General features: G+C 45.7%; 3 protein-coding genes across 3 annotated transcripts; 2 read left to right on the top strand and 1 right to left on the bottom strand.

Annotated features, from left to right (window-relative positions):
• Positions 1 to 1,430: 1,430 nt before the first annotated feature.
• Positions 1,431 to 11,443, top strand: cnmd (chondromodulin). The gene is made up of 9 exons (XM_062402325.1): positions 1,431 to 1,540; positions 1,837 to 1,865; positions 8,566 to 8,630; positions 8,800 to 8,937; positions 9,443 to 9,583; positions 9,711 to 9,824; positions 9,922 to 10,075; positions 10,465 to 10,664; positions 11,213 to 11,443. Exons 1-9 carry the CDS (start codon positions 1,431 to 1,433, stop codon positions 11,441 to 11,443), a joined length of 1,182 nt encoding a protein of 393 aa, XP_062258309.1.
• Positions 3,893 to 7,505, top strand: si:ch211-199f5.1 (protocadherin-8). Its single transcript, XM_062402844.1, has 3 exons — positions 3,893 to 6,358; positions 6,469 to 6,670; positions 6,818 to 7,505. The coding sequence occupies exons 1-3, from the start codon at positions 3,893 to 3,895 to the stop codon at positions 7,129 to 7,131; spliced, it is 2,982 nt and encodes a 993-aa protein (XP_062258828.1). The 3' UTR covers positions 7,132 to 7,505.
• A 7,794-nt stretch (positions 11,444 to 19,237) lies between the features above and the next one.
• On the bottom strand, positions 19,238 to 22,878 carry LOC133967408 (endothelin receptor type B-like). The gene is made up of 7 exons (XM_062402829.1): positions 22,462 to 22,878; positions 22,223 to 22,335; positions 21,874 to 22,078; positions 21,470 to 21,610; positions 21,223 to 21,356; positions 20,276 to 20,384; positions 19,238 to 19,408 (listed from the first exon to the last, which is right to left on the bottom strand). The coding sequence occupies exons 1-7, from the start codon at positions 22,876 to 22,878 to the stop codon at positions 19,238 to 19,240; spliced, it is 1,290 nt and encodes a 429-aa protein (XP_062258813.1).
• Positions 22,879 to 25,566: the final 2,688 nt, after the last annotated feature.

Consider the following 25,566-nt stretch of genomic DNA (forward strand, 5'->3'; position numbering starts at 1 on the left):
TGAGCTCATCTATTAGAATATATATATATATATTTTAGTTTTGATGGGGGGGGGGGGGGGGGGGGATATCACCCTCTGCTCTCTGTGTTATTATCATCTCTAACTGTTGATGTGAAAGTCATATAAAAAAAAGCTTGAACCCCCGGCAGGTCATAACGAGCGGAAAATCCACTGATGTGAAAAGAAACCAAAATAAAAAACATCCACTATCGCATTTCCGACCATCAAACAACACAATTACATGTAATATGCAAATCGAGCCACAACAAACCGTGACATTTGCACAACGCAATGAAAAACAAACCATCTGCCGAAGAACCCCGCGCAAACCATAAACAACCATTTACTTATCATAAATTCACATAAACTCCTCCGCGTCCCAGTTCAAAAACTAGTGCTGCATTGTGGTGTAATAATCCAACCATCAGCGCAGCCATTTGACCCCGGCTTAATGTAATCCAAAGAGAGTCGCCCACACTGAATCTATGATCACCTTTGTTCTCATTAAAGGAGAAGTCTGCCCACGTAATGTGCCTCGGAATTGAGCCGAAAGAGGAAACATCTGTTTGGAAACCGGTTTAATGAACCGTCCTCGGTGGTTCCAACGCTCCCCCCCCCCCGTCCGTGCCGCATTGAAGGTGCGCTCCGACACATCTGGATTCAAACTGATGGGAAACGCTCGCTTCGTATTAAATTTGATGTGACATTGTAAATTGTTATCTCAGTTTTTGTGCAGACGTTCAAAGCCTCGGGAGGCGGTTAGCTATCGACTTCACCTCGGACTCTTTTCCTCCAGTGCTGCCACGAGGTCACGTTTTGCAGTTTGAAGTTGTGTCTTCACAACTATCGACTGGTCATCTAATGTGGTGCAAACTTGTTGTGTGTAGCATGTCGAAATGAGATCAGTGACATTGAACCAAAACAACTGCAAACTATAACACCAAAACAATTCAACTGCTTTATGAAACGAGTTCTAAACCTGCGTGTGTGTGGGATCAGCCGTTTGCTCGGACTGTGTTGATGCCGACTGCAGATTTTCTTTGTGAAACTGTAAAAGTGACCGTTCATCCGTTTATTCAAAGCTCAGAGAATCAGTCGTCGTTGTAGAGAACGTGCTGTTGTCATGAGCAATGATGTCACTCATGTTGCTCGCTGTTTATTCCAAATTGTCTCACTATGGAACATATCACATTTCCCATTTGCAGGGAATTTGACACTGCACTTTAGAGCCCTCGACCATACACATGTCAAGTGTTAATGTGATAAGATGAACAGGTCTTGAGATTGACGTTCCACACAGACAGGAGCATTTCTGTCATTATTAGATAGAAGAGTAGATTCATATTTTTTTCGGACATTTCAGTTGTATGAATGTACTGTACAGTCCCCATATTTATAACACATATGATTAGGGATGGGGACACTTAACTATGAAGTGGCTGAACTCCAGGAATATTGACAAATCTGAAACCCCTGCAAACTGTGGCACAACCTCACTGCAGCCTCCAGGATTTCAGTCGGACCCCGGATGCTCTTCATCGTGAGTCCAATGAGTATTTACATGGTTAGTTCTGTTTTATTGTTTCAGTGCTGTAGACACAGCTCCCTGTGGACTAATCAATTCATGAGAGCAAAACACGCCCATCTATTCCAACAGCTCTACTCAGCTCTGATGGAGAAGTTCATATTAAGAGGTAAATTGTTGGCAGATTCCTCTTAAGGTACTGGGTGAAAGAACATTCATACACAGAGATTTCCAGCAGAACAAAGAGGTGCAAAAGAAGCATAATTATTTTGGATAAGATTATTCACTCAGTCAAATCTTATAAGCTTTAGTAAAGGTTTGACAGAACATCTGAAAAGAAGTAAGAGAAGGGCACACACACGCAGTTTTTGGAAAGTAAATAAGATAAAAATAAAACAGGAAATTAGCTTATCACAGGTTTGAAACTGTGTAAACTGGGAATACACTTAAACAAATACTATAGACTAAATACTTGGCAGGTGACAGTGACCGTTGACCTTACAGATGTGACATTACAAAAATACTGCAGTATTATTCTAATTCATATTATTATTATAGTTAGACAACATATTTGCACATAGTGGCATGCACAGGCCTGCATTGTGTATTGTGATACGTTTGAAGTCCTCTTCCCCATATAACCACTATAGGGAACACCTCCTTGTAAGTGTGTGTGTGTGTCTGTTGAAAGTCATAGAATCATATGCTGACCTACCTGTGATGTTTAGTGTGTGTCACTCCACATATGTAAAGATTGATCGATCTGACGTTTGGTTTCTGAGAATAAACGGGGTCCAGTGCTTCCAGTCTAACAAATCCCAGCAGAGACATTGACTCCACCAGTTACACAGACTGAGGTGTTTATGTCCAAGCTTTGACATGCATGGTTCACTACACAGCCAAAAGTCAGTGGACACCTGAACAAAGTGTGCCAACAGCTCATTTAATGGTTTTGGCGACATGTCATTCCCAAACTATTGGAGGAAACAATCTGTCTCCAACACACTCAGCCTCATGGAAGGGATAGTTTACAGGACTGGGGATCCTACATGCAGGTTGGTGAGGTCGGGCTGATATTAGGGGATGAGGTCACCTCACTGTCAGGATTCCAGATTCACTCAGGGCTACAGGGCGGAGATGGTTGCTTATTGCAGACTAGTGCAGCTCTTCCGCAACATACTCAGAAACGCTTCTTCACGAACTATTGTCATGTTGGAAAAGGAAAAGTCTCTTCCCCAAACTATTTTCAGAATTACTGCTCAATCATGATCTACAGTTATCCTCTGAAACCTTTAATAGCGGTGTGTTGGGACTAAAGCTTGACCTGAAACTAAAACTTAAAGTAAGTACTGCACATGTTGACACCGCCGTCTACATTGGTGAGGCCATATGGGGATTTCCATCTTCGTGTTAACCCATGCATTAAAGGGTGGAGGAAATAAATGGTAATAGTCACAGAGCGCCGGCTGCAAGTTGAATTTAAAGGTATTTGGAATTCATAACAGCTGGGAGTCAGGCTGTTCCTTCACAGTGGGGGGGAGGGGGGGGGGGGCGTTGTTATTTAAACCCCGCAGATAAACATATATTACTTTTCAATATGTTTCCCATGAATCAGGGGGACATGGAGTTGGGGTCTGAACTTGAATTTGGGAAGATAAACAATCTCTTGAGCTCTACAGTGAGAGAATGCGTCTCTTCAAAATCTCTTCTAATACATTTCTCATCTGCTCTTATCAGGTTAAACAAATGTTCTTTCTGTTCCAGGGGATAAAACCACGTGAAACAGTCTGCTGTCGTTATATCAAGAGATTGATCCAGCATCACTTCAGCGGAAGATAATTAAGCTGTTCTCAAATGAGCGGCTCTCCAAAACCAACCGAGACGCTGATGCGAGTGCACGCACGCGTACACATGCACACCTGCTCATGCACTGGCACGCATCACAGACAATAACCTAACCATCAAAAGAAGGAAAAGGGGAGCTTTGCTAAATAAAACCCTCACTCGCTAATGGCTGTGGCGAGACGATAAAGAGCGCAGGGACTATCTCCGAGCGGTGCCATATCTCTCTGCGCCTTTTTCATATTTTAGCAACTTTCCTCTAAAAAACAGGCTTATAGCTCTTTTTTCGCAAGAGGGTATTTTTAATTCTAAAGTGAGGGATTGGCCACACTCGGTCTCATTAGCATGAGGAGCCGTATAAACCCCCGCCGCGGAAGAATTTGGAGCTGTGTCGGGAGGCGAGGCAACAAGCGTGTCTGACTGGCTGCGCGCAAAAGGAGCGAGTAACTTTCACTTTCAGCACATCTCAGTTGGTACAGGCGGGGGCTGCATGGAGAGCAGGAGGTCTTGTCGGCTGCGCACACAATGAGGCTGCCCACCGAGGGGGACATCAGCGCGAAGATGATGCGGGGGAGATTTATAACTTATTGGTACCGGTGGATTATTATGTTTTCCGTCCATCAGTTTTTATTCGCCTCGGTGGCACAGAGCGACGGGAATACTATTCGATACCAGACCAACGAGGAGGACGCGCCGGGCACGGTCATTGGAAACCTCGCCAAGGACATGTCCTTGAGTCCGTCTCACTCCTCCAAGACCAATTTTAGGATGATGAAACAATTCAACGACTCGTTCATCAGGGTGCGGGAGGGCGACGGGCAGCTCACCGTCGTGGAGCGCATCGACCGGGAGAGGATGTGCAGACACACTCCACAGTGCCTCATCACTTTTGACGTAGTGAATTTCTCCAAAGAGCGCTACAAATTGATCCACGTCGAGGTGGAGGTGAGGGACATCAACGACAACTCTCCGGAGTTCCCGAGCCGGGAGTCCATAGTGGAGATCTCGGAGAACGCCGCGGTGGGGTCCCGGGTCCCTCTGGACCCAGCCGCGGACGCAGACGTCGGGTCAAACTACATCCAAAGCTACCAGATCTCCGTCAACAGTCACTTCACCATTGACGTGCTCCTGAGAGCGGATGGGGTTAAATATGCGGAATTGGTGCTAATGAAGGAGCTAGACAGGGAGACTCAGGCGTCATACACCGTGGAGCTGGTGGCCACAGACGGCGGGAACCCGCACAGATCGGGGTCAACAAAGATCACGGTCAGAGTGACGGACTTTAACGACAACAGCCCCGTTTTTGACCAGAACAGCTTCTCGGTGAGTTTGCCCGAGGACGCACCGGTTGGCACAGTCATCCTGAGCCTGAACGCGGTGGACGCGGACGAGGGTTCGAACGGGGAGGTGGTGTACGGGTTCGGGAAACAGGTCCCCCGCGAGATCCGAGAACTTTTCCACGTGGATAGTACATCGGGCCGCCTGACGCTCAGGAGCCCCGTGGATTTCGAGGACAAACGCACCTACGAGCTGGACGTGCAGGCGACCGACCTGGGATCCAACCCGACCCCCTCCGTGTGCAAAATCATCATTCACGTCACCGACGTTAACGACAATGCCCCAGAGATCAGCATCACCCCCATGACCTCCATCACCACGGGCATCGCGCACATCAGCGAGGCGGCGGAGCGGGACAGCCTGGTGGCGCTGATCAGCACCTTGGACAGGGACTCGGGTGTGAACAGCCAGGTCCACTGCACCTTGTTCGGCCACGACCACTTCAAGCTGCGCCAGGCGTACGAGGACAGCTACATGATCGTGACCGCGGCCGTCCTGGACCGGGAGAGGATCAGCGAGTACAACTTGACGGTCATGGCCGAGGACTTCGGGTCGCCCCCGCTGAGGAGGATCACCCAGTACACCATCCGGCTCACCGACGTGAATGACAACGCCCCTCACTTTGCGAAGGCTGTGTATGAAGTTTCCGTGGTGGAGAACAACGCCCCGGGCGCGTACATCACCACGGTGGAGGCCAGCGACGCAGATCTGGGCAACAATGGCAAAATCACATACAGGCTCGTGGACAGCGTCATCATGGGCTCCCCGGTGAACACCTTTGTGTCTCTGAACTCGGTGTCTGGCTCCATATACGCACTGAGGAGTTTTAATTACGAGGTGATGAAAGTGCTGGACGTGCACATCCAGGCCAGCGACGGGGGGTCACCCCAGCTGCAGAGCACAGCTGTCGTCCGGCTAAAGATAGTTGATCAAAATGACAACCAGCCCTCCATCATCTCGCCGCCCCTTTACAAAGGTTCTGCTGAGGTTTTCCTGCCCAAAGATGCACCTGCGGGTTATGTGGTAACCCAGATAAAGGCCACGGATGCCGACGAGGGCATAAACGCACAGCTGTCCTATAAAATCACAGAGGGGGGGCACCTGGGCTTCTCCATCAACAAGGAGACGGGGAAGGTGCACGTGAGCAGACAGCTGACATATGATCTCACAGACAATGTCAAAGTCACAGTGGCGGTCAGTGACAATGGATCCCCCGCGCTCACCTCCTCAGCCATTATACATTTGAGCTTTATAGAAGGGACCCTCCCGAGCTTGCCTTCCTTCGCCCCCAATGGTGGCGAGGAGCTCTTTGAATGGGACATGTCCATAGCCATAATCATTGTACTGGCGGGGAGCTGCTCTCTCCTCCTGCTGGCTATCGTTCTCATTACAACCATTTGCAGCCGCAGGAGAAAAGAGACGAGGGAGAGGGGGTGCGAGGAGAAAGAAGACATGCCCAACGTGGAGCAAGTGGAGAGCGGGCACATCGATTCAGTGATTGCCAGCCACAAAGGGAAAGTGTTTGATGCCCATCCATTTCCAGAGCAGCCGCAGTTGGCCAGCAGCAACCCGACAGACACAGGCTGCGAAGATGGCAGGCAGACAGCAGGCATCTTTGAGTCCAACAGCAGGGTGCCGGAGGGGAAATTAAAGGTACGTTGTTATTATTATTTCTTTCAGAGATATTTCACAGTTTGTCACATTATGCTGTCGACTTTCTGCAGTTTGACTCATAAATCTTTGCAACTTTCTGTCGGTGCTAGCAGGGCTACTCTACGTTGCCAGGATATGGGAAGGAAACCGTCAGGCCCATAACAATATGGAAGGGCAATTCCTTCACAACAATCTCAGCAAGAGATCCTCACATCAGCGGCAAGGACAGCGGGAAAGGGGACAGCGACTTCAACGACAGCGACTCGGACCTGAGTGCAGACGTGCACAAGAAAGAGTCGCCGCCAATGAACAGTGAGTATCCAGAAAGCACAACGCAAATCATTTAAAATAGGAATTCAGACGGAGCCAAATGAAAGTATGTGAAAGATCAAATCTAAGCCACACACTCAACAGATCACATCCCGTCGCATTCTGACTGATTTGGTGGTTTTCCCTCAGGCCTCTGGGCGTGCACGAGCGAGTGCAAAGTGCTGGGACACTCCGACCGCTGCTGGAGCCCCTCGGCCACCAGGCCCAACACCGGCCTGGCCTGCGCGCCGCACCTCTCCACGTTCTCCAAGACGGCTTCGCTCCCCCGGGACAGCAGGAGGGAGAACTACTACCCGGCTCACATGAACAAACCCACCGGGCTGCAGAGTGTGTACGAGAAAGTCCAACACCAGGAGTTTGATTACATCCTCGTCGGTCCGCAGACGCCGGCCAGAATACAGGAAGCGGATGAGATATCGATTCCGGAATATGCAAACTCTTAAGAAGAAAAAGAAAAAAAATGGAACTCTTTATACTGTACAGTTCTTTTATCTTAACTGACTATGTTGGATTGTGGCAGTGTTTTGTAGTTTGTCATGTGTCCTTTGGCTCATGTAAGACTGTTCGTTTTCTCATGTGTAATATGCAAGATTTTGTACATTAATAATATATTTTTCATAATGATTCAGTGTAAAGACAAATTTTATTATGACTTTTCAAGAGCATGCATTATTATTATTTAAAGGGCATGACCTATATGGACACCGAGGCTGAATGGGGCCTTTCTCTCTGCAGTGGAAAACAATCAATATGAAGGATTACCATGTTTATGGTCGATTTTGTCACATTGTTACACAAATAAACGGCTTAAATTAAAGCTGGTTGTTTTGCTTTTCAACAACAGTTTAGTTATCTGGGCTTACACGGATTCAAATGTTATCGGCCTGTCTCGAGGAAACGCTCACAAAGGACACAGCCCTAACCTCAATTAGCCAAGTGAATGCATTTAATTTGCCTTAAAGGCTTACGAGCCACAGTAAATCAAATGGTGCCTCACAGCTAAATTGATAGCAAGCATAAGTCAATGTCATATTCCGCTCGTGGTGCACAAGGCTGTTAACTGTGTCCATTTGCGCGCAAATAGTACATTTCTGATCAAATGCTGTTACAATTACATATTTCAAAGGTCAAAGAATCCCGTCACCTTTTCTGATTGCCTGGCGGCTCCGCAATTATCCCAAAGAGACGCGGTTCAATCTGTTTCCAAGCAACAGCAGCGTTGCATGTTTTAATATGTTTTCTCTCAGTGTTTCTTCCTTTTATGTGATGACAAGGACCAAGTATCCTTGTCCACAAAACTACAATTTCTTACATTTTCAAATCAGGAACTACACAATTAAAGTTATTTCTCTGTGTATGTGTGTGTAAATATGTGTGATTTTGCAAATCAGTTAGAGCACTGTAAGAATATGAAGACCAAAGAAGAAGAAGCCTCGGTTCTGCAGATGAGTTTGATTACTTGTAATGCAATAATCATTACTGCTGAGACCTGTCATCAGCACAGGAAATCCTGATACTCCTTATTCATTTCTTGAAAGTCATCATGATTGACATTAAACTATTTGAGTTTAAAAAAGGTAAAAAGTGTTAAAACGCTTCTCAGGTGTCACTGCCTTAAAATACGAAGCAGGCCGATCTGCGATGAGCCCTGATTTGATCCAAAACTCTGCTTTTGGTTTGGTACCACAGGATGGCCGCCTCGCCTCAGGCAACCTGCACCTACAGGTAACATTCAGACGAAGAATTTAGCTCAAAGAAATTATATCAACCGCACGTCATTCACACTCAGGCGTCACATAGTCCTCCCCTTGGATAGCCCGATTCTCCAAAGAGAGGTAACAGTACCAGAAAGGAGATTACAGAGGCCAGCATGGGAGAGACTGTGGAGAAAGTCCATACTACCCCTCATGGATACAGATGTTTTGAACACTGCACTCCTCTGGTAAGACAGGCCTGTTGAGCCTTTTTTTGGTTTTAATTCCAAATGTAATTGGCATCCCTGACATGTAGCCAACTGTCAAATGTTGAGGCTTCCTGGGGTTTTAACTTTTATCCCGGATGCTGTTCGCTGGGTGTGATTTTCTTCCTTCTGCTCACTGGGGAACTTTAAGGGACACAGCACGTCCAGCAGCTCTGCTCCGGCCAGTCGCCTCCTGAGATGTGGAGCCGCGGTTCTCATCGTCGGTGCCGTGCTGCTGCTGTGTGCGTCCGTGGCTGCTCTCTACCTGTGGAAAGTCGGTGATAAAAATGTGAGTGGCGACCGAGGACTCTGCTGCAGTTTCCTGGTGCAGTAACAGATATATCGGAAAAGGGAAAAGCCAGGATGTCATTGGTGGGAAATTGGCACGAGAGAAATCCATGTTAAGACCAGAGATTCCCTGTAAATAACTAACAAAATGCAGGACTACACTTAAAGTAAATCTACAATTCATAACTTGTCTCTCACTCCATCCTGTAAGAATTATGTTTATCTGTGTCCCTAATGAGCTCACCTATAGGGCAACCCCCCCTCCCCCCCCAAATCAAGGTCTGCAATGGCATCTCCTGTGGTGCTTCACTCAAATTCTTCAGTTAGCTACTGCAGGATTTCTGTCGGAGAAGAAAACATAAAAAACACAGAGCGGGGGAATAAGCAGTGTAAAGCACTTATTCGTTTTTTTTCTTCTGTATCTCACGTCTTTTGTGTTTTCCTCAGTGTGATTTACATAACTCCACTAATCAGCCACTTTAACGTTCCACTGTGATTGCTGCCAGGTTTATAATGTTCGTTACAGCATGAACATCAATGGGGAGGTGAGGGAGGGCTCCGTGGAAATTGATTCCGACAACAACCTGGAGAGATTCAGAACTGGGAGCGGCGCCGGGGAAGCGCTGGAGATTCACGACTTTCAAATAGTGAGTGAGTTTTGTCCTCGTTCTCTCTTCACTGGGGTTTAGCTCGGGCGGAGATTTCTCCTGTGTGCTCGGGGAAAAATAAATAAATAGAAGCTGTCAGTGTAAACATCTCTGTGATTCGGTGCAGGGGATTACTGGAATTCGCTTCTTCGGAGGTGACAAGTGCTACATTAAATCTCAAATCAAAGCCAACCTCCCACACGTGGGAGCCGACAACAAAGAGACGCTAATGCTCGACCTGGTACGTACACAGCACTCCTTAAACATGGCAAACTGGAGACATTCGGGCTGATGTCAACACTGCAATGATATTATCTTATTTTGTTTCCTCTTTGCAGATGGATGAACTAATGCCAGTGAGGTTTGACGAGGGGTTCCTGGTTTGGGTCGCAGGAGACCAGCCGCTGACAGACACCAGTTTTCTGAGCAGCAAGATTCTGGGTCTTTGTGGGGATCTTCCCATTTACTGGCTCCAACCTGCTTTCCCCAAAGGTCGTCTTCTCCTCATCCTTCCTTGTTTTCCATTCATTCCATCAGGTTTTATAGAACAACCATGATGCCACCCTGCATCACACATTTCTTCCTAGTTTTGTCACGGAGGGGATTTCCCTGTTTTTCATCTTGCCTGAGAAGTTTGTGTAAAACACCTGCACATCTCAAACATTATGAACTACATCCAGAGTCGTACACCCAAAAGAAGACAGCGGTTGTCGATTAAAAAAGAATGATCTTGAAAAATGCAAGAGCGCCTGATATCACTGCTGCTGATTGAATTATTCAGACAGACCCAGCTATGTGGGATTGAGCTCTGAGGACATGTTGTATGTCGTCTTGTGGATGTTGACCCAATACTCTCGCCTCTCGTGGCCGCCGTAAAACAGATGGGGAAAGGAGAAAGAGAGACACGCAGCGAGCCAAGCGGCAGTTTAGCGTGGAGGAGTTGGAGGCGCCTGCTGAGGCGAGGGAGCCGGTGAGTCACGCCGAGGTCGACGCCTCCAGAGTCCTGGAAGGAGGCAAGGAGGAGGAGGAGGGGGCTCAGTCGGCGGCGGGGTCGGCGTACAATCCTGAAAACCCCTACCATGTGAGTAGCGAGTTCGTCAACAACCGCTGTTTGTGATAAACAAGACTCCGGAGCTGGTAAACTGATTAACTATCAAGAGGCACAAAAACGAGGCCTGAAGCAACCCCTGAAGTAACATTAATTTAAGAAGTTAAGTTTCTCGGTTTTGTCAACACTTTTTGCAGATGAATACATAAAATCCTCAAGGAGCCAGGCTTGTTAAAAATGCATTCTCACAGAAATAGAAGTGCACCGCCTGGAAACTTGCAAAACTGGATTCATTCCTCAGGTCAGCGGGGTGGGGTTTTCACCGGTGCTGCTGTTTGGGGAGGTGTCATATAAGTTACTGTAATCACAGGTCACTGGGGGTAACAGCCGCCGCTCCAAGTTGACAAACTTGCGTGAACCAAAGTGAAAACTCCCACCGGTGATAAAAATTCATGTTGCCTGAGAGGGCCGGAGTCACGTGTTTTCAGAGGATGAGAAGTATTTTTTTGCAAATGTTGGGTTCAAGTTTAAAAAAAGAAAAAGACTGCTCTTCGAAATTAACTTTGCTTCCAAAACTGCAGCGCAGCGGAGCGGCCGGAGAGGAGGGCGCCGTGACCTTTGACTCCTCCATGCTGGACCACCAGGGGATCTGCTGCTCGGCCTGCCAACGCAGCTACACTCACTGTCAGAGAATCTGCGAGCCCCTGCGTGGCCACTGGCCTTGGCCTTACCACTACAGAGGGTGCCAGGTAGCCTGCCGAGTCATTATGCCTTGTCGCTGGTGGATGGCTCGCATCTTAGGTGTCGTGTGAGGAAGAAACACAAGCCACATCTGTGAGGGAGCATGGCTTCTTTATTTTTCCTCCCGAAGATGAAAAGAAATATCTCTGCATTCTCAGCTTTGATGCGGTTATTTATTTTCCCGGCTTTGACTGGAAATACCGTCAGAGCTACACCTGTCACGTGAATGTATGATTATCTGTGCTCTAATCCAGGCTGTGCAACACATCTCACACATAGATGTTACACACAAACAGGTGCTTTCTCTTTGTAGGCTCGCACGGCTGATTTACATAGCTACGGTAAAAACCAGGACACATAAATGACATATTCCTATTTGCAGCCACACGCTCACAAATGATTCATTTTTTCGTGCATCTTGTAATTCGCCGGCTTAATGCACTGTAGTGTGTTTAATGGAGGGTGTGGGACTGAGTCCAAGTGCTCGGCAGATCATGTACCTTTTCTGACTGAATAGGCTTCAATAAATTCTAATTACAGTATATGCTGGCTTTGATGTCGCTTATTTTGTGTGTGTGTGTGCGTATTTGTGCATCTGTGTGTGTGTGTTTGTTGTTTAGGCGTTACTCAGGTTGTGGGGACCTGAACATGTTTACGCTCTCACATCATGGGGTCTTGTCTTTGCCACGGGGGAGAAAAAGCAAGTCCCCTGCCTGCAGGACATGAATCGTTAAATGTCAAAGTAATAGGTTAATGGTTAGAAATGCATGTAGGTTAAGGTTGGATCAGGTCTCTAAGAAATGTCCTCTGAAGTCATGAAGACCCAGTGTGTCTGCGTGTGTGTGTGTGTGTGAGAGAGTGTGTGTGCGTGTGCATCACATGTTGTTTCCATGGTTCCACAGGGTGCTTTTCTGATAAAACTGAAGTGACAGCGATGGTTGCCATAACTTACATTCACAGCTCAGAATCAGTTTGAGGGCAATGCAATTTGTGCACACTGTCATCTGCATTGATGTAATGTGAGATGAGTGTCACGGCAATGATGGAAAATATTTCCACAAAAGTGACATTTTTATTAAATAAATAAATCAACGGTGGTCTGTGTTTCTCTCTGTGAAAAGAGGAGGAGGGACGATGCTTCCATATAACACGATCACAGACACGGGCTTTTTCCTTTTTTCTATTTTTTTTGTTCCTCGCACAGCTGCTATTGGGACTTGTGGCATAGCCATTCTGAAAAACCTCAAAATCAAAAGAAATCAGATTACTATCTCCAAAGCCATATGCCAACTTTCTAAATAATTGAAAGGACCCATGTTGCGATCAAGACGATTTCACAGGGGGAGATCCAGGCACATCAAATTACAACAGATGTGAAATTGCACCATATCAGCCACTAAAACCACATTGAAACACACAAAGAGATGCTTGTCTCTTTGCTTGGAGATCTTCCCTGGTTTTTTCATGGGGGTAGAGGTGCTTATCACATCGGCAGTGCTGATAAGGCGGCCTCTGTGCTTCCGTAGGCTATACAATATTAATCCCTCTCCCACGTCTGCAGATGCACTTAAAGGAAGGTGACAAGCATGACATATCCAGGACCTCCTGATGGCTCATGCTCTGGAGTGCAGCCGCTAAAAGAGCCCCAAGTACCCTCAAGTGATGTAAATTTGCAGGGGGAGTCCAATTTCCATCACAGCGCTGTCACTGCCATGGTCATTAAACTAAATCATCCCGCTGTGTGTCACACGGCTCCCATTTTAAAGTCCTCTCGATAATGGAGTTATACTTGGACTGCAGATTGCAGCACAACAGCGGCTGACCTAACAGCAGCCGTGAGAGTTTTCCTACGCGTTCATTTGTCTGCAGAAACCCGCAGGAACACAGTGTATATGTGCTTAGGAGAAACCTAGAAATGATTTATTAATTGAGAAAGGTCTCAGCAGCTCGGTCGCCCCGGTTTCACCCCAACAGGTCGGCTTCTGAGGAGAGCGACTGCAGCCGGGATCTAAACATGTGCGCCTGTTGCTGTCGGCGGTTTCCTCGGGTTTCACTCAGAAGGCGTCGACGCGGCAGCGGTAAGACAAAGAGCTCCGAGTCTACGCAAGAAGAAGAAGATGAGAAGCACAAAGCGAAAAAGGGGGAAGAGAAAGAAAACACATCAACACAGGCAACAACTCAAAATGGCATTTAAACTGAGAAAAACCACATAGCTCAGAACAGCAGCAGTTTTGTTGTCCCGAGGCCCTGTCTCTAAAAAAAAAAACTTGTTTCCTTTTACAATTCCTCTCCTCAGAAGAGAAATGCAACCCCCCCCCCCCCCCCCCCCCGTCGAGCAGAAAAGACGAATGTGTCGGAGAGCAGCTTCAGTGGGTGAGACAGTGGTGCCTTTTTGTTTGTCTCCCCTCTGGAGCCAAGCTTACCCTGGGAGCCCTGCAGGCCAGGGAACAAACAGGGCTTTGTGAGCACTGACCCACTGTGCCCAGCAGCCAGACTGCAAACCTCCACTCCTGCGCTAATAGGAAACCACAGATGAGGAGTCCGCGGCGGGGGGAGCTTTCTCGCATCCACCTGCGCTTTCATCATTGCCCATCAAAACAAGCAAAAGGCGGGCAGGGAGCTCTGGTGCTCTGGTGGCCACTGAATCAAAAGCTTTTCCACCAACGTCCCCACGGCACAAACACTTTGAGAGCAGAGCGCTTCCGGGATGCCGTAGCTGCTGGTTTATCTGGTGTAGCACGGGTTTTTGGGCTAATCAAGCCCGTGCACTGGCTGGAGCTCCCTATGAATACGTCAACAGCCTGTCATACTTTTGCCTGTAGTTGCCCAAGAGGCATTAGAAGTGTGAATAGGAGTGTGAAGTGAACCACTCTAGTAAACGTGTCCTACATTTGATTGCGTGTTTTCCATTACATGCCGACATGACTGAAATAAACAGTAGTGACAGTCCATTTTGCACCTTAACCAGAACACAGAAACCCTTTTAGGCAAGCTCATTATGTTTTTCTGCAAGAGAGCACTGCAGTACGTTTATAGATGCTGGCGTTGGGAAAAACCTGTTTTGCACCGCGCAGTAACAAGCCGGGCACAGAGTATTTGTCTTTTCTCCCGACTGGTCAGAAATAACATGGCGGGACTGAAAAAAAGGGAGGGGGGAGGGGGGAGACGGTTCGGTACAAGGCTTAAATGATTTTTAATCCCATGGTTGAGTGACCACTCGCAGCTCTGCCCAGCAGTCTGACTCTGCCTGCCGTTTGCAGGTCCCTCGGAAATGTCTTTGCCCTCGGCTCGAGTGTCCGCTTCACTCTCTCCCTCTCCCTCCTATTTGGCATGCAAGCTCCAAATGGCCATTCATTAAATGCCTGCTGGTGTTGTAAAAAGATCTCTGTTGTGTTTATTTCATTTAGCTGAAACTGGGACTAGTCCACACACCTACTCGCACTCAGTGAATTGCACTTCCTATGTAGCGGAGCACTATGGCCATCCTCCTGGGAGACTCAATTAGTCTGTGCACACTGCAGGGATTTCTTTATATTGCACTTGGTTGCATGGTGTTCTTTTTTTTGGTCTCGAGACGGGCTGTATGTGTGACAGTGGTGGAGGCATCCGACCTGCAGTGGACGTCAAGAGTTCCTCATCGGAGGTGGGCAGTTATCTTTTACTACACAGCAGGCACGAGCTCTCTGCAAGGACACCGCATAATCAACAACATAAATCATCCCACCTCACCCACAGCATTCTCCTCTGCCTGTTAGTGGAGTTTAATTTGAAAAGGAACGCCAATGGGATCAATGTTAAAAGATTATTCCCGACAAAATATGGCATTTGAGAGAAAAAACGAAAGTTCACTCATCCTGGCACGAACCCCAGAAACGTACACATCCTCCGGTGGAGTGCTTTAAAATGAGCTATAGATAGCTCAGAGCGGAATCGATTCAAGACTTCACATCGACACACAGCGAGAGAGAGAGAGAGAGAGAGAGAGAAGAGAGGAAAGAAAAAAAACTTCATCTCCTCCACAAAGCAATGTCAAGAGGCTTGCCACATGAAAGCAGAAGTTGTCCAAAGAGTAACAGGAAGTACTGACAAAGTTTATGTGGGGGAAAAAAAAAAAGTAGTGTGTTTTTAATCCTCAGCAGCACATGCAACAATGAGGGAGCCCGAGTGCTTAGATATGCCACCCCGGGGGCAGGCTCTATACTTAAGGCTTACAACAGCCTCATTATCTCCCTCAACTCACATCAGATCCTAGCAGCAGTTTGTCACAGGCAGGCTCCTCTCTGCCAGTAGGCATCAGACCAATCCTTCTGCAACACTACTGTACATAATTGCCATATGGACAGCATTTTGAGCCAGACTGAAGACTAAAAAGCCCTCCAGGCAGATTCCCCAGATAACTAAATGAATATTTTATCTCATTTCCATCTAATTTGCAGCACATTATTATACAGAAGTGAATTTTTTAATTAATTGATAGAACAGATCAAACACAGGTTTACACTTTGATTTTCGAGAGCTGTTATTTTGATAATTTGCATGACTCTCTTCGCATGCCAGGCTTTTTTAATCTCCCCCCCCGAATTTCAGCATCTCTATATAGAAACACTATAATAAAAACACACGGGCGAATTAATAACTGTCAGCACACATGAAATGCCTGTCTCGGTCGTGTGAGCAGCTCCGGCGAGAAGTTCTCTTACCTGCCACTCGACTGATTAATTAATTTCACACTGTTTAATTAAATCCACAGTCTGGGGAGTCTGGGCGGCACTGTGGGGAGCCCTATCCGAGCCGTGTGTGTACAGAGATTACTAAAGAAGGTCTCACCATCCGCTCGCCCACTAATGTTGACACTGACGTCACCCTCCTCTGGTTACCGGAGCCGGCTTGTGTCAATGTCATCCAGCAGTGGTGAGCTTTTACTGCTGGGGACATGATAGCCTTGCACCATTTGTTGATTATCTGCTGGCATTTACAGAAACAAAGGACACCGGAGCGCTTGACTGCATATGACAAAATGTGATATTTGACAGAAGGGTCGCGTGAAATGTGTTGGTGCAATTTGTAAACCTTGGATTCACCATTAGAGATATTTAACAGTACAAATACAAATAAAGGGCGTCTAAATTGCCATAAATGCAATTAGCTGCAGCCTAAATGTACATGTTCAACATGGTTGTAACCAACAGTCAGAGACGTTGTGTCTCTTAAGTCAGAGCAGAGAGGTGTTCAAATTTGTAACTAGGGTTGCAAAATTCCGGGAATATTCAAAGTTGGAAACTTCCCATGGGAATTAACGGGAATATACGGGAATTAACAGGAATTAACTGGAAATTGTGTGGGTAATTTATACTAACTGTATTTACCTTTTCAAATAGAGACATAAATATAAACATTTTGTTTTGTCATAGAGCCCTGAGGACACTTTGGGCACTTAACATAGGTCTTTGCAAAGTATTTGCAAATGTACACAGCCTTTCCTTCTACATTGGCTGGGGTGAAATGTCTCCAAACATGAGATAGTGCACGTGGCATCGTTCTGTAGAATAAGATGAGAAAAAAGCTTGTAAAAAAACACTAATGCAATGCTAGAGATATAAATAGTTGGCCCAACAATTGGAATCGTCTTTAAAAATATTTACAATTGATGGATAAATGAATATAAATAGGCTAAATGGACAGATGAACAATCCTCAATCAGCATATTAATATATTTTCCCCAGTAATATCGTCAAAACTTACCTGACTATTCCTGCACACTCCAGCAGGGTTCAATAGCCCTGCTGTAGTGTGCAGGATGCTGGGAACTAGCTGTGCATGTGATGGAGAAAGGCACAGTGCAGGGTTGAAATTCAACCTGCAGCGTGTGCTGCATTCCATACATCTTGAAAATTGAGTTTTGAATGATGTTTTTATTGCTCAGCTTTTAGTTTGCTTTTCTTTTCTTTTTTTTTTTCAAAATTCCCAAAATTCCCGAGCTTAATATTCCCATGGAAAGTTTCCAGAAATTTACCTTAAATTGTCCACCCCTTTGCAACCCATATTTAAAGCATAGCAAGCAGTATGCATTTAACATATCTTTGGCATCTCTAATCAAAGACAAACACATTTTGATTGTGTGGCTCAAATCAGCCTTTTACAGCACAACTTGAAAACAAGATGAAATTGAAATGCAATCCGATGTTTGTATTTTGACGAAGACGATACTGCATGTATACCCACAGTCAAAATGAAAGGGATCATATTGATCCCCGCCCCTCTAATACCTCACAATAACAAACTGAACCCCGACGCGAGCCGCCCGTTCGCTCCATTTAATGTTCACACATCGCGGAAAGCAGAGCTAATCGATTAGGTGGAAAAAGACGCAGCTCGCTGGTCTGATGTGATGTGACGTGGAACCATGATTTCCTTGTGCTCTCTATTTGATGTGCCAAGAGCGATTAGGGCAACAAACACATCCCCCCCCCCCCCCCACATGAGACCTTGTGAAGAAGTCATCGTACAAAACAGAATTTACATTTTTATAAGCATGGTTGAATTTGAAATATATATAAAAAAAAAGGAGAAGTTTCAAGCGTGTGTTCCCGTCTTATTTTCTAACTGAAAAACAAGGAGCCGTTTCAGTTAACGAGGGTTTAAATAAGGCTTCTCCTCTGTTTACACTGCACGTGCTGGACAATAATGGAACACGACAAAAGTTGAATAGGAGCAACATACAAGAGTTAACTGGAAACTTTAATTAGCTTTAGCAAATGTCACTGTCACCATTGCACCTCACCACAAACACCACAAACACCACAAGGAGTCCGACGCTTTTATTCAAACGAGCTGTTGAATCTTTACAAACCGTCCAGAGTTGTTTTCTCCACTCAGACGAGAGGAACTTTTTGCGAGCACTCCAGCACACGGCATCAAGGCAGGCTTGTGAACTGATGCAGCATAAGCTGGAGGAGCAGCCCCCTATTTGTGCTTGCCTTGTCCTGTGACAGGGAGACCTATCAGGTGCTCATCTCTGCTACCCCCCCCCCCCCCCCCCCACAACCCGCCTCCTCCCATCGCTGTCTCCTCCTGACCTCATTCTGTCATCTTCGTTTTCCTTCTTCCCCACTCTCAGGTCTTTTATAAAGTGTCTCCATGCATTACACATTTAACAATGCATTAAAAATAGGCCACCATCAATCAGTCATTCAGCAGCGGAGAGACGGGGATCTACTTGTGGCACCAATTTGATATGATTCTCGAGGTTCAAGCACGAAAACGGGAAATGCTATAAACTCCTGGGCTACTTCCTATGGGGCGGGGGGGGGGGACTTAACAGAGAGGAAAACACACGTTTATGTGCTAATAATACACCACAACCCCGAAAAACCCAACGCAACCACTATATATATATATATATATATATATATATTTTTTTTTTAATCCACATTTGGTTTGATTTACTGTGGCACGCTGTCTTTCCAGAATCCAGAAACAGAATCAGACTAATATGCAGGAAGCAGAGCCGTGACAAGATCCCTGGTGATGGGTGCCAGGTTAACATGGTGCCCCGAAACAACGGTCTGAGAACTGTGATGCATGATACAGGAAAGGTACTAGGTAAGAACCTGATGTAATGGTTCGGGAGTGAGTCAAGCCCCTGGGGGGAGAATAGTCTGACTCCGGGTTGCTCATGCCGAAGCAGATGTTCAGCTGACGACAGCGGCACAGAAAGACAGCGCTGCACGTTATTTCGGTAAAAAGCTATCTTATGTGATTAAGGATGGCACATCAGGTTTTGCGGGAGCTGCTTCTCAAAGCACATTGTGCAGCTTGTTTAATAATGAAACGCCGAGAAACTCACAGTTTCCGCGTGAGTTTTGTTAACACAGTAAGGAGTTCTCCTGCTCAGGCTGAGGCGTGCATGTCTGCTTGGGAGCTTTGATGCTGCCGCTCTGCTCCGAGGCTTGATCCTGCATCCTGGACTTGGAAACAGACTGCACTTCGTCATGGGTAACAGCTTGGAGAGGAAGACACAGACTGCACAGACACTCCTGAAGGACCACACACACACGCACAAAGACACACAAAGACACACAAAGACACACAAAGACGTTCGGTCAGTGGGGGAAAAAAAAACAGATTTACCGTTAGCTTCAGATGGAGAAAACGGCTCCTTGGAAAATCCATTTATGTGTGGAGGAATCCCAGAGGGAGGAAGGGGAAGGCAGCGTTGCCTGTGTTGTAATAATAACAATCCAATGTATGAAGCCTTAATTCAATTAGAGACAGCAAACTGGAAACGGTTGAGTTTCATTTCTCTGCGTCGGGTCATTTTTGTTTTCAATCTTGTAAATGTAAAAGTCAAAAAGATGTATTTATTGAAAAAGTATAGGATTTCTTTTGACATACATATTATACAAAACAATTGCAGGGTAGATAAAAATAATAATAATAATAATTGAAGGGAGTAGATCTCTTCATGCACTGTGGTCTCTGCAAAAGAACCTGATGACAGCCCAATGGAACCAAAGCACGTTTTAGATTTCGGCTTCTGAGGGAGTGATACAATAAAGCCTTTTAAATTCCTCACCTTGAAAATTGCCTTCAATCTAGGGTTTCTCTTTCTTCCAAACACATCACTGGGATTCAGTGACAGACCGTCTGGTACAATGCCAAATGGGTGGGTGGGCTGCTTTTCTTTTCTCTCTCATTCCTAACAATGTTTCTCCAGACCATTTCTACTTATTACACCCCCCCGAGGCCATCACTCGCTCCAGTCTGGCCATTTCACAGACATGACTCCATGCGTCCTTGATGACACCCACAATGGCTCATCCAGCGTGGATCAAATTGTTTTCACCCCCCCCCCCCCCACCAGCTCTGTGTAGAATAGAATCGGTGGCCACAGTAGCTCTCACCTTGAAACATGTCTGGAACCTTTTGCTGACGATGTACAACGCGATGGGGTTGATGCACGAGTTGAGCGACGCCATGTTGATGCCAAAGTAGTCCAGGACGAGAAAGGCACTGGAAAAAAAGGACGAATTTAGTAAATCAAACAAAAGGGCACAGAGCAGGTGATGATGCTTTAAATATTGACACACTGCTCCGTCTACGTTGGACACTGTTATTTCTCATGAATGTTTAAACTTAGTTATTTTGTTGATGTGCTCTGTCACAGGCAACGTCTACTGCACTTCTTCTTTAAGAAGAGATAAAACTTCATTGATCCAGACAATTCACTTGCTTACGGCAGCAGACACGTCAGAATGAGTCAGACAAGAGAATACACATATTAAAGGCAATCATTTTTTCTGTTTTTTTTCTACAGATATATTGGTCTTAACAGAAATGTTTTTGGGTGAAGTGATTGCATAAGCATGTAAAATGAATGTGTTGAGATAGAATTGTCCATATATGTGCAGATAGGACTGTTTATACATATAGAGTCAGAAATGGTATACAAAAAAGAATGTGGGTAGATTAGGGGCATACTTTTTTTTAAATCATTTTCTCTTTTATTTTGTTTCTATTTGATTATTTTCTTGTATTTTACATCAGGTCTTCTCGTATTATGCATCACTCTGTAAACTGTGGCTGCTCCTAAATGTGCTGTATAAACAAACTTGACTTCAGTCTGTCCTGAGAGAGAGAGATCCTTCCCTCGCGAATCTCCCTGAGGCTTCGGCTGTTTCTTCCCCTTTAGAAAGTTTTCTTTCTCTTTAAAGGTTTTTTTTTTCTCACACTAGTCAAAGGTTAAAGACAGAGAAGTTTTGTCCACTTTGTGAAGCCCCGTGAGCCATATTGTGATTTGTATATATGGGCTCTACAAATACAATTTGATTTGACCTAATCGACTTCTCACCTCAGCAGTTGACACCTGTTGGGATCTTTCTCGTCGTATATGGTTAATTTCAAGATCCTGCTCAGGTACAGAGGCAGCCAGCAGAGAGCAAACACAATCACCAAGCAGAAGACCGTCTTTGCGACTTCCAGTCTCTGTAAACGAGAAAGATATCACCATTGAAAACATTGACGTTAACTTGGACATTTGACATAAGCCACAAGACATTGGTTGTGAAATGAACTTAAGTAGAAGATCAGTTATTAACCTGCTTGGTGTGGTCACTCAACACATGCCGAGTCTTTCGCAGCATCTTCCTGGTCATGAGCGTGTAGAAGACGGCGGTCCAGACCAGGGGCATGCAGAAGTAGAAGCCAAAGAGCCACCAGTCTTTCACTGATTTATAAAACTGTTGATGGAACATGACAGAAGCCCACAGACAAGTCAGTGCTGCAGAAACTTGAGATGATCAATGGTTGCCCTGTTAAAGCACAGAAGAAAAAAAAAACACACACACTTCTGCTCTACAAAGACACCGACAACAACGTGTTGGTAACTGCGGCGTGAACTCTCCTTCCAGATGTTATAAATACAACTGCGTCGCATATATGAAAGTACAATCCAATCAAACACAGGCTTCATCCTGTTGCACACTGGAGACGATTACATCACCTGCATGAACCGTGTGGTTTGCATGGGCTGAAGCAGACATATTCTCAGTTGCCTGTCTCTGTAGTTCATCGTTATCATGTCAAAGCCGACAAGTTCAGGCGCAGCCAGCAGGATGGAGACGACCCATATCAGAGTTATTTCAATCGCCGTCCACACCGACACCCCGACGCCTTTGATTCTATTCCAGGACACCACAGCTCGGTATCTGTGGGAAATCAACGGGAAGATGTAATGACTCCTCGACATTACGAGTGCTAATGTGAAACAAATCCGCTCCCTCGATGAAATACAGATGTGAACACGGTTTTCTCCCCGGGGGCCACGGGGCCAGCGCCGCTTATCTCCTTACCTGTCAACACTCAGAGCGCACAGGCTCAACACCGTGATTCCAACGGAGGTTTTCTGTACGAAGGGGACGAGTTTGCACAGCACTAAACCAAAAGGCCAATCCTCCGCCATGAGCTGAAACCAAAGCCAAACACATTCTCAGTAAATAAAAGAAAAGAGAAGGAAACCACAGACACATGACATGATGAAGCTGGGTCGTAAAAGGTGCAGAGAAAGGGCGTGGCAGTGTTAACAGCTCACCCTGTAGGCGTTGATTGGGATGTCTATCACGATGTGGATCAGATCGCCCAGAGCCAGACTCCCGATGAGGATGTTGGGTCCACTCCTCATGCTTTTGTTCACGTATATGATTCTCAGCAGGGTTACGTTCCCGACCATTCCAACAACAAACACCAGCAGTGAAACCACAGTGTTGATATATTTGAAGGTGTCCCTGATCCCCGCTGACTCCAGGCACATGGGAGGGTGCGGCGGTTTTGGTCCCGCTGCCTCCGCCGACTGGATCGAGCCGTTGGGATTCTGCTTTTCTCGTATTAAATTACCCGGGGAGGCCGTTTCCATGAGCCCAGCTCCAGGTACCTGCTCTGAATGCTGATCGCTGGCCTCTCCCCCGATGAGGACACTCCCCAAGCAAAGAGCAAGAACCACGGCCCACATCGTCGACCACTTCCTCAGAATGGACCCTGAAATGTTTGTTTTCCCGGCACTGGATTGAAAAGGAGAGTGAGAATAATTAACTCGGCACCGCGGCTCTGAGAATTCACAACAAAGCATTTGGACGGCGGGAAGGATTTGGTTAATTTACTGATCAAAAGGCGACATGAAAACACATTAACAGCATTGATACAGTGAATTATGCCAGCTTACCTTCAGATGCAAACTCAACCCAGCATGAAATCAATCTGCAGTAGCTACAGAGCCGGCTGCAGGTTGAAAGGACTGATCTTTGTTGTTGTGGCTGCTATAAATGTTAGAACCCTGCAGCTGGAAATCAGGGTTTTATAGACTGAGGTATACTGCTGTCAGCGTTAGTCATCCATTCGTCAGTAGGGACTGTAATTACTTCCCTTGATGCATCACCCCAAATAAAAGGATGGTGTTGAAGGGTATTGTTTGTTCTCACAGAGTGAGATCATTGTTCTTCAGTGGAGATATTATGGAGTTGTTTTTTCCACCTACAAGTTGGCGTCTTGAAATAGAGATTCCACAGAAAATCCAAATGTAGCCAAAATGTATCTTTATTCGCCATCTTCTTTTCTTACAGTCACAAAGCTCTTATCATTAAGTCATCAGAGGTCGTAACAGGATGTGGAGAAACCCTGCTCTGGAACTGGATGACATTTTGGATGTCCATGAGCCTGATGCGCTCCCGCTGCACTTGAACAACAGCGAAAATGATACAAATGGAAGCGTGCATTATTCAGCGAGAGTCCTCTGGAGAGTTCGCTCCAGTTGTCATATCACGTTTTTTAAAAGATGAGTCAGTCTACATCCGAGCACGGAGATGCTGCCTCCACGTCTCCCAAGAGTCCCCGAAAAAGGTGATTCCTCCCGCTCGACAACTTGACAACCCGAGGAGCCCGGAGGAACAGGAAACATGCGAGGACCGCGAGCGCCTGGAGGAACACGAGACGTGTGACGACCAGAAATTTCTCATTGTTAATATCATACCCGACAACCACTGCTGCAGCTCTCTTTCTTATGAAGCCTCAATTCTGTGCTCCGCCAGCAACAAATGACCTTGAGAGAACGGAGCGCTGGCATGTTTCCCACGAGAGCAACTGATTAAGAAATGAAAGTTGGTGGAGTTTGAGGTGAGAAACTTTTCACATCTCGGCTATAAATTCCACATTAATACAAACTTAGATTAATTCCCACATAAGTCTTTGGACAGAACCAAGATGCTCAAGTTCATTATCTATAAATCAGAAACAGCAAAGAGCTGTAATTTGCAGGGGCCTAAACATGGTAATAATGTTTCCCTAAGAAATCAGTGTCCCTTTAATGACCGTGTCATTGACCTACAGTTATGCAATTTAATCCCCTGCTGTATTTATGTGGTTGAGACTTGGTTTTATGCCGATTTTAATTTAAAATGCTTTAACATTTATCTGAAATCATTTGGTGGTGATTGCAATATAATGACATCCTGCAAGTCAAGCTGGTCAGAGTGATTTAAGGATTTATATTCTGGGTTTATATCAGGGTTATAATGGGGCTTTAAAGCTCCACTAACTAATATGTTAATATTGCAATACAGACTGTTGTTCGGGGTTTTAGCCGGTATGTTATTACTGCTACTTTAATCTCAGCAGGTATCTGAGCACCAAAATACCGTCGCCTGTGGGGGAGTATTCCATAGATTGAAAAAGTTAGCAACTAGCTGGTCTTTAAATACTATCTGAACAAGATATTTGCCTTGAGAGTTGATTGAGAGGAAAAACAGAGCAATGGAAAAATGTACGATTGGATTAATTTAGTGTGGCCCCATGTCTGCTGAATATAACAATACCAAAATAAGTAAATATAAAAAGGAAAAAACACTTTAACAGACAATTAGAAGTGGACCCAAAGAGTGCATACCTAAGCCAAGGCTGATTGGCTGTTTTATCAATATATTGCATATTGAGATCAGATGCATAAACGAATAAAGATCACCTCACCCCTAATTTTGATTCACAAAATCTGGATCATTATCCAAATATAAACCAAAATTAGACTTGTTCATAGATATTAGTAGTCTACATCTGCTGATTTTTGTCATAAAGATTTCTGCATTGTTCGAGAAATACACAAAACTTTCAAAAAACACCAGAATGTAAAAAAAAATCCCGGATCGGTCCTCTGATCTACACCAAAATTGCATGGGTTCCCAACTGATGCATAACACATCCTTCCACCACAGGTTTTTGTGGTAATTTGCTCAGCTATTTTGGCGCAATCTTGACTGCAAACAAACAAACAGAACAACAAACGCAGGTGAAAACATAACCTCCTTGGCAGAGGTAAATCATATGCCAGAGGTGCCCGTTTTCTCCTGTGATAAAACCTTCCTCTGCCTCCGAGAGGACACACAATCAATACAGCTTCGAAGAATAATCGAATTGCCCTGGTAAAGTCTTAATTGCTGGGACTTCCTGTCTCTGTGTCTCGAGCTGTCCGGTCTTACCCGTTTGATGGACGGACGCTGTGCTGTTGAAAAGAAGATGGAAGATCTCCAGCTGTTGCAGGCGGATGGCGGCTGAGAATAGACCCTGTCCCCGACTCCTCAGCGGTATCTGCTCACGGCAAAAAAATGTATGTTATGCAAAGTCAAGTCAGGTCGGGTCACTGACATCTCCAAAG

The sequence above is a fragment of the Platichthys flesus genome, chromosome 13, assembly GCF_949316205.1.
Source record: "Platichthys flesus chromosome 13, fPlaFle2.1, whole genome shotgun sequence".
NCBI lineage: Eukaryota > Metazoa > Chordata > Actinopteri > Pleuronectiformes > Pleuronectidae > Platichthys > Platichthys flesus.

What these genes read in the sequence shown, in the direction of transcription:
- cnmd (XM_062402325.1), top strand. Translation starts at nt 1,431, where the DNA reads ATGAAGTGGCTGAACTCCAGGAATATTGACAAATCTGAAACCCCTGCA. An exon ending in TTGAACACTGCACTCCTCTG is followed by an intron (nt 8,631 to 8,799) that starts GTAAGACAGGCC and finishes GGGAACTTTAAG; the next exon opens with GGACACAGCACGTCCAGCAG. An exon ending in ATCCTGAAAACCCCTACCAT is followed by an intron (nt 10,665 to 11,212) that starts GTGAGTAGCGAG and finishes CCAAAACTGCAG; the next exon opens with CGCAGCGGAGCGGCCGGAGA.
- si:ch211-199f5.1 (XM_062402844.1), top strand. Translation starts at nt 3,893, where the DNA reads ATGAGGCTGCCCACCGAGGGGGACATCAGCGCGAAGATGATGCGGGGG. An exon ending in TGCCGGAGGGGAAATTAAAG is followed by an intron (nt 6,359 to 6,468) that starts GTACGTTGTTAT and finishes TGTCGGTGCTAG; the next exon opens with CAGGGCTACTCTACGTTGCC. An exon ending in AGAGTCGCCGCCAATGAACA is followed by an intron (nt 6,671 to 6,817) that starts GTGAGTATCCAG and finishes GTTTTCCCTCAG; the next exon opens with GCCTCTGGGCGTGCACGAGC.
- LOC133967408 (XM_062402829.1), bottom strand. Translation starts at nt 22,878, where the DNA reads ATGTGGGCCGTGGTTCTTGCTCTTTGCTTGGGGAGTGTCCTCATCGGG. An exon ending in TGAGTGACCACACCAAGCAG is followed by an intron (nt 21,357 to 21,469) that starts GTTAATAACTGA and finishes TCTCGTTTACAG; the next exon opens with AGACTGGAAGTCGCAAAGAC. An exon ending in GGTTCCAGACATGTTTCAAG is followed by an intron (nt 19,409 to 20,275) that starts GTGAGAGCTACT and finishes GTGGTCCTTCAG; the next exon opens with GAGTGTCTGTGCAGTCTGTG.